The sequence below is a fragment of the Chanodichthys erythropterus genome, chromosome 9 (assembly GCF_024489055.1).
Source record: "Chanodichthys erythropterus isolate Z2021 chromosome 9, ASM2448905v1, whole genome shotgun sequence".
NCBI lineage: Eukaryota > Metazoa > Chordata > Actinopteri > Cypriniformes > Xenocyprididae > Chanodichthys > Chanodichthys erythropterus.
Window position 1 is genome coordinate 31,265,561 of NC_090229.1, and position 7,149 is coordinate 31,272,709.

General features: G+C 44.4%; 1 protein-coding gene across 1 annotated transcript; it reads right to left on the reverse strand.

Annotated features, from left to right (window-relative positions):
• Positions 1 to 5,356: 5,356 nt before the first annotated feature.
• On the reverse strand, positions 5,357 to 6,695 carry LOC137026478 (transcription factor Adf-1-like). Its single transcript, XM_067393831.1, has 3 exons — positions 6,509 to 6,695; positions 6,017 to 6,198; positions 5,357 to 5,833 (listed from the first exon to the last, which is right to left on the reverse strand). The coding sequence occupies exons 1-3, from the start codon at positions 6,657 to 6,659 to the stop codon at positions 5,357 to 5,359; spliced, it is 810 nt and encodes a 269-aa protein (XP_067249932.1). The 5' UTR covers positions 6,660 to 6,695.
• Positions 6,696 to 7,149: the final 454 nt, after the last annotated feature.

A 7,149-nucleotide genomic window follows, 5' to 3' on the forward strand; every position in this document is an offset into this window, starting at 1 on the left:
ACATCGTAATTTCGTTCAGCAGCATTCAGTTTTCTGGAATAGTAAGCACAGGGAAACATTTTAGGAGGATTACCTTGACGCTGGGATAGGATGGCGCCGAGACCTGTGTTAGATGCGTCCACCTCGACTATGAATGGCAGTGACGGGTCGGGGTGGTGCAGTATGGGCGCGGAGGTGAAGCGTTCCTTGAGCTGTTGAAAAGCATGTAAGGCCTCAGGGGTCCATCTGAGTTGACTCTGACCTTTTCTGACCATACTTGTAAGAGGGTTGGCTATGGAACTGAAGTTGCGGATGAAGCGCCTGTAGAAGTTTGAAAAGCCCAGGAATCGCTGCATCTCTTTGACAGTCTGGGGCTGCGGCCATTTCAGGATAGTGTTTACCTTTCCCTCATCCATGGCGACGCCCTCGGGGCTGATGATGTACCCCAGGAATGAGATGGAGGACTTGTGGAACTCGCACTTCTCAGCCTTGGCATAGAGCTGATACTGGATGAGGCGCTTGAGAACCTGTCTGACCTGTTGCACATGCTCCTGCATGGTATCGGAGTAAATCAGGATATCGTCTATGTAAACAATAACAAAACGGTTAAGCATATCTCGGAACACGTCGTTTATGAACGACTGGAAGACAGACGGACTATTGACAAGCCCGAAGGGCATAACGAGATATTCGTAGTGTCCGGTGGCCGTTGAGAAGGCGGTTTTCCATTCGTCACCCTCCCGGATGCGAAGTAGGTTATAGGCACTCCGTAGATCGAGCTTGGTGAAGAATTTGGCTGTTCGGAGCTGTTCCAAGGCTGCAGGCACTAAGGGCAATGGGTAGCGAAACTTGACAGTTATATCATTGAGACCACGATAATCAATACAGGGACGCAGACCTCCGTCTTTTTTACTCACGAAGAAGAAGCCCGCTGAAGCGGGTGACGTGGAAGGACGGATGAATCCTTTAGCCAGTTCCTCCTCGATGTATTTCTTCATGGATTCTGACTCAGGTTGGGAGAGGGGGAAGATACGGCCCCTAGGAGGTGTTGTTCCTGGGAGAAGATCAATGGCACAGTCATATGGGCGATGCGGTGGTAATTGTGTGGCGCGTACTTTGCTGAATGCCAGCGATAGATCCTGATAATCTGAGGGGATTTGGAACTCGGAACCGGGTGAAGAGTCATCGGCCTGGACTGTTCTGAGGGGTAGAGAGGTGACAGGAGACAGACATTTGGTAAAACAATTCTTATCCCATTGCAATATTTGACCCTCTCTCCAGCAGACGGTGGGATTGTGCGTGCGGAGCCAGGGTAATCCGAGTATAATAGCCGAGGTTGAGGTGGGTAACACATGGAACTGTATGAACTCTGTGTGCAATATGCCGGTTTGCATGGTTAAGGGTTGGGTGATGGTGTTGACTCGTCCGGAGCCCAGGGGTCGCCCGTCTATGGCTTCCACTGTGAGGGGAGAAGAACATTCTATTAGAGGAATGTTGTGTAGCTGTGCGAACGCTTGGGAAATGAAGTTCCCCGCAGCCCCTGAATCCAGTAAAGCCGTGGTATTCATTTGAGTGTTCTGAATCTGGAGGGTTATAGGTACGGACACAGTTAAATCTGAGTGATAATAGGGATTGGATTCACTCACCATGCGTTGACTTTCAGGACGAGTGCGGACGGGACAAGCGTTACGAACATGACCGGGACTGCCACAGTACAAACAAAGTCTATTAGTCAGGCGGCGATTCCTCTCCTCCTCGGAGATGTGGTATGCGTTGATTTGCATGGGTTCTGGAGTTTCTGCTTCTGTCTGCTGAATGGGGCGGACATTACGTCTCTGGCCAGACTTGCGAGCTCGAATCAGGTTGTCCACGTGAATGGTGAGTTCAATATACTGGTCCAAGCTCTTCCCCTCATCTCGACATGCCAGCTCTGACTGTAATTCATGAGACAATCCGCGTCTAAAACAAACTTTCAGGGTATCACTCACCCAGTTGGTTTGAGCGGCGAGAGTGCGGAATGCCAGTGCATACTCAGCCGCCGTCCTTCTGCCCTGTGACAGCTCCATCAGTCGATCACCCGCTCCCTTCCCATCACTCGGGTGGTCGAACACCGCTTTAAACTGCTGCATAAAGTAATCGAACGTGGAAAAGGTGGACCCATTCTCCCCCCATATGGCAGTTATCCACTCTAGTGCCTTACCAGTAAGCAGAGAACAGACAAAAGCAATCTTACTGGTCTCCGTGGGATATAAAGCTGGTTGCTGATTAATGAAGAGTGAGCACTGGAGGATAAAGCCCTTGCACTTGGTTGGATCACCGTCAAACTTTTCTGGCAGTGAGAGACGAGGGTTGCTAGGCGACGGCGTTCCTGCCGCGTGGTTAATGGCGGCCGCGGCGGGGGGAGAGGGCGCCGCTGGCGCGGGTATCTGCAGTCTCTGTAGTGCCTTAAGGCCGGAACACACCAAGCCGACGGCGACGAACTAGTGGCGACGAAAGCAGACTGCGGGGTCGGCTGGCGTCGGCTGGCGTCGGCAGCGTCTGGGTCCAAAGTTGCCCTGACACACCAAGCCGACGTTCGACAGCCGACGGCCAAATAGCACGTCCGTTCTGCGCCTGCGTGAGATGAAATGCCTTTCCATGCCAGCAGGTGGCAGTAGTTTGTGTTCGTTGCTATGGTTCGTTGCTAGGGAGACCGGAAGAGCTACAGGGATACAAAACATAAACAAAGGTGCATGAAAAACCAGTTCTCGCTCATCACATACGGATTCGTGTTATTTCAAAAATGTCCGACACGTTGCAAATGGCACTGGCTTTGTCAGCCCTTGGTCTTTTGCTTGTGGAAGAGGAAAAGAAGAAGCGGATGAGAAAAATACGGAGAAAGCGCACTAAATGGGTGAAACCATGGATACTCCAGAGACAGGCCCAAGGTGCTTTCCCGAACCTGTGTCGAGAGCTCGAGTTACAGGAAACTTGTGGTTTTAAAAATTTCGCTCGGCTTTTTCCCACTCAATTTCACATGTTAAAAGAACTTATTAGTCCAATCATACAGAGAACAAACACGAACTACCGGGATTGTATCTCCGTGGGGGAACGTCTGATGATTACACTACGGTTCTTGGCAACAGGTAAGGTTATTCGTTGTTTGAACATTTCATTAAAACACCTTTTCAGTTGTGTTTATTTTGGTGTATTATGAAGCATTATAAAAGTGAAAAGAATTTTATTATTTTGTATCCAGTTGTAGCCTACTTTAAAAAGACACAATGTATAAAACATTATTATGGTTGTTTGTAGCACAATGTCTTTAATAACTGATAAAAAAAATATTTGCTTTAATGTAGTGTAGTACAAATGCATTAAAAGTGTTAGATTTGACTCTGTAAAAGGTGTGGAAAATTAATAGTGGAGTTATGTGTTTGTAATCTTTGCAGGAGAAAGCTTCAAGAGCCTTTCTTACCAATTCCGGGTGGGAATGTCCACAATTCAGCAATTTGTTCCTGAAACCTGTGCAGCAATCTACCAAGTCTTAAAAGAGAAATACCTAAAGGTATACATGTATCTGTTTAATGTTTTTTGTTTTAGCCCAAAAATGAGCAATTTTTTTGATCTCTCAGATATTGTTTTAGGAGGCCTCTGATGTAGAAATTAAAGATTTTTCAGTTTTTTTACATTTTAATAAGGGTAATTTTAGGGTCTTATATTGTAGTAGATAAACTGAAAGAATAGACAGGATGGTAGACCATGTGTCGAGGGCAGAGATCTAAGTATTATCCATCAAATTATAATTTCAATGCAAATAAAATTCCACTACTACATTCAAACAATACAGTCTGGCTGGCCTATTATGCTCTCTACTTATCATACTAAAAGAACACATTCATCCCCCCAGAGCACTTACAGGTTCATATTCAAGACCATTCATACCTGTCCCTGAACAATGCAATAGGCATCTCCCCAAAATCCAAAACATAAAGAGCCTAATGCTGACCTATAAACACTTCTTCAACCCAATAGCATTGTGAGGACGAACAATAGAACCCATTAACTATGTAAATGTGATCTTGAGAGAAAAAAACATTTGCAGGCATTTTTTTTTAAATTTTTGAAAGTGATGTTGTAATTCTGCAGAAGTGGGCTTTGCAGGGTTAATTCAAGAATGTCAAAATCACTGAGTTATTAATGGTCTGACGAGTTAAACTAATTTCTTTTAATTATATTGTTTTTTAGTGCCCAGACACAGTGGAAGAGTGGCAGCAAGTAGCCGTTGGATTCCAGAATCAGTGGCATTTCCCAAATTGCCTGGGTGCTCTGGATGGAAAGCACATTAACATTCGTCCCCCTCCAGGATCTGGATCTAAATTCTTCAACTACAAGCATACATTCTCAATAGTGCTTATGGCACTGGTAGACAGCAACTACAGATTTCTGTATGTTGATGTGGGCTGCAACGGGCGCATTTCAGATGGTGGAGTGTTTGGGGGATGCTCATTGCAGGATGCCTTGGAGAAAAGAACATCCAACATTCCTGCACCTGCACCACTTCCTGAATCAGACCAGCTGGCCCCTTACTGCATTGTGGCTGATGAGGCATTCCCCTTAAAGGAATACCTCATGAAGCCATACCCGAACCGCAAGCTGTCTGTAGAGCAACGCATATTCAATTACAGACTTTCGCGAGCTCGAAGGGTGGTTGAAAATGCATTTGGCATCCTGGCAAATCGTTTTCGCGTCCTACTAACCACCATTAATATTCAAAGCACTGCCAAAGTGGAGGACATTGTTTTGTCTTGCTGTGCTCTGCACAACTTTCTGCGCAAAGAGTGCTGTGAAGTGTACATGGCAGGAATCGACCAGGAAGAACAAGATCATGACACTGTCCCTGGAAGATGGAGAGAAGACCCTGGCCTACAGCAGGCCTCTCTGCCACGCACAACCAACAGTACAACACACGCCAAACAGCTCAGGGATAAACTGTGCCAGTACTTTAATTCGGACACCGGTGCAGTGCCCTTTCAGTGGGGCAAAATATAAGCATGTAGCAAACTTGTTTCTTTCCCCCTTGACCTTGGTTTATGTTTTATAACAATGGTGTGAATTTGCAAAATAAAGTTTATATTTTTACATCATTGTGTTTTGTGATTTTTTTTTTACATAAAGAACAGTGAAGTACCTTTTACACAAAGTCAGTGTTTTATTTTCAAATGTGCAAAAATAGCATTAAGGTAATTTACAGAAAAATATCAACAGTTGGTATTTAAAATAAATAAAATGTACAGAAATATAAACTTTGCATAAGTACTCTAATATAACGTACAACTAAGCGTGACATATTTACTAAATGCTACAATATCTGTTTACAATTTTGCTACATAAAAAATTACAAGTGTGTATACTGATTGGAAGATGCATCCAGTGCATGGTTGTGGCCCACTGAATATTTGAAAATGCAATTATCAACCTCATGCTGGAAATGTGGCAGTAGATGTGGTGGCAAATTCCGCATTCTGTGTTCAAGATTTTTGCAGTAAGCTGAGATGGCATCATTGGTGTTTTCCTGTGATGCCAACTTTTCCAGAGTTTTGCCGATGGTGCGCATCAAGTTTGTGGATTCCTCGCTGGAGGATTCGTCTTGCATCTTCCTGCGCTTCCCTGGAGGCTTTGGTTTTATGTTGGAGCTTTGCAAATGGTCCTTTCTCATGGCTGTGGACTCAGTTCCACAGATGGTGGATTCAGCCAAGGGTGTACTTGACCGTAGGTCAGCATCACTGAAGCTGGGGTCTTCATGGGTGCCAGTCCAGGTGTCACTGTTGGTACCATCTGAGGGTGAACAGGAATCACTATCAGCCGCAGGTTCCTTAAAAAACATAAGATACAAATGTGACAAGTTAATGTAATGGCTTGACTTAATATGCGGAGTTACTTGTGAATAGACTCTTTTAAAGAAGCACTTGCCATCTTACAAAAAGCAAAATGTTTATTTTATTCTGAAATTAAACAATAAATAAATAAATAAATATAAATATATTTGTTTATTTACCATGATCATTAGATTTGAAGTGCTCTCCTTCCTTTTTGTGTGAGGCTCTAGAAACTGCAGGCGGTTCAGGATCCATTGCTGCCTGCCAGTCTTCTGAGCTCCAGAACTTCCTGAGGGTCCTTGTTTCTTATAACGCATGTATTGGGTTCGCAATGAATCCCACCGCTTCTTGAGCTCTTTTTCTGAGGGACAAAGTAAAATTTTGTAAGCATTAAGTGTTATGGCTGCTTATTTTGTCACTTTAATGAGTATTTGTTATGCCAACAAATGTTACTTTTTGCTGTATTGTTAATTATATTATTAACAATTTGATTAACTTTAATATTATTATGAAATATGAGATGCTAGCACAGCACATATTAATTACTGTCTGTTTCCATAAACAAACTTAGTTTGGTACACACAAAACACTAAAATGGTTATATTAGTTTTACTATGGACTATTGAACAATTACAAACAAGCTTTCTCAATTGCCAAAAAGGAAATCTTACCTGATATGACGAGTTTATTTTCGATCTCACGCCACAGTTCAGCTTTCAGCACACGGTTGACATAACATTTTTCCGTAATGTCATACAAACCCGGCCTTTCCTGGATCATGTTGATCAATTCGTCTTCACTTGCCTCGTTCCAGATAGCCATGTCTTTCACGTACCTAAGGTAAACAATGTGTGTTCCCTCTTGACTTCGTCGTTTACTTGCTTCGTCACTTCCGTTTTTCTTTTCTCATGCACTGGTTCGCTAGCTGAACAGCCAATCAGAATGATCATATGGCCCGACGGCCCGACGAGGTCCAACGCCGATTCAACATTTCGAATCGGCCGAAACAAAGCCGACGAGGACCAACTTCAGCCGACGGTGCAGAACACACCGAGGAAACTTAGTCGGCCGACGAAGAAAAACTGCCCGACGGCCGACCGTCGGCTTGGTGTGTTCCGGCCTTTAACTAGTTCCTCCGTGATGGAAGTGAGGCGATTAAGTTGGTGTTGGTGGGCGGCGAGCTGGCTGGCCTGAGCAGACATCGTAGCACACAGGTGGGTAAAAGCAGCTGGATCTTGTTCTGGCGAAGTCTTCTGTAACGAATCATCACTCGGGCATTGATCCATTTGCATGCTTTATTAGAAGAATCGTA

Bases quoted from the DNA above. Each gene is read 5' to 3' on its own strand.
- LOC137026478 (XM_067393831.1), bottom strand. From the start codon at position 6,659: ATGGCTATCTGGAACGAGGCAAGTGAAGACGAATTGATCAACATGATC. The intron at 6,199-6,508 runs GTAAGATTTCCT...TTTGTCCCTCAG, and splicing joins AAATAAACTCGTCATATCAG to AAAAAGAGCTCAAGAAGCGG. The intron at 5,834-6,016 runs GTAAATAAACAA...ATGTTTTTTAAG, and splicing joins CTTCAAATCTAATGATCATG to GAACCTGCGGCTGATAGTGA.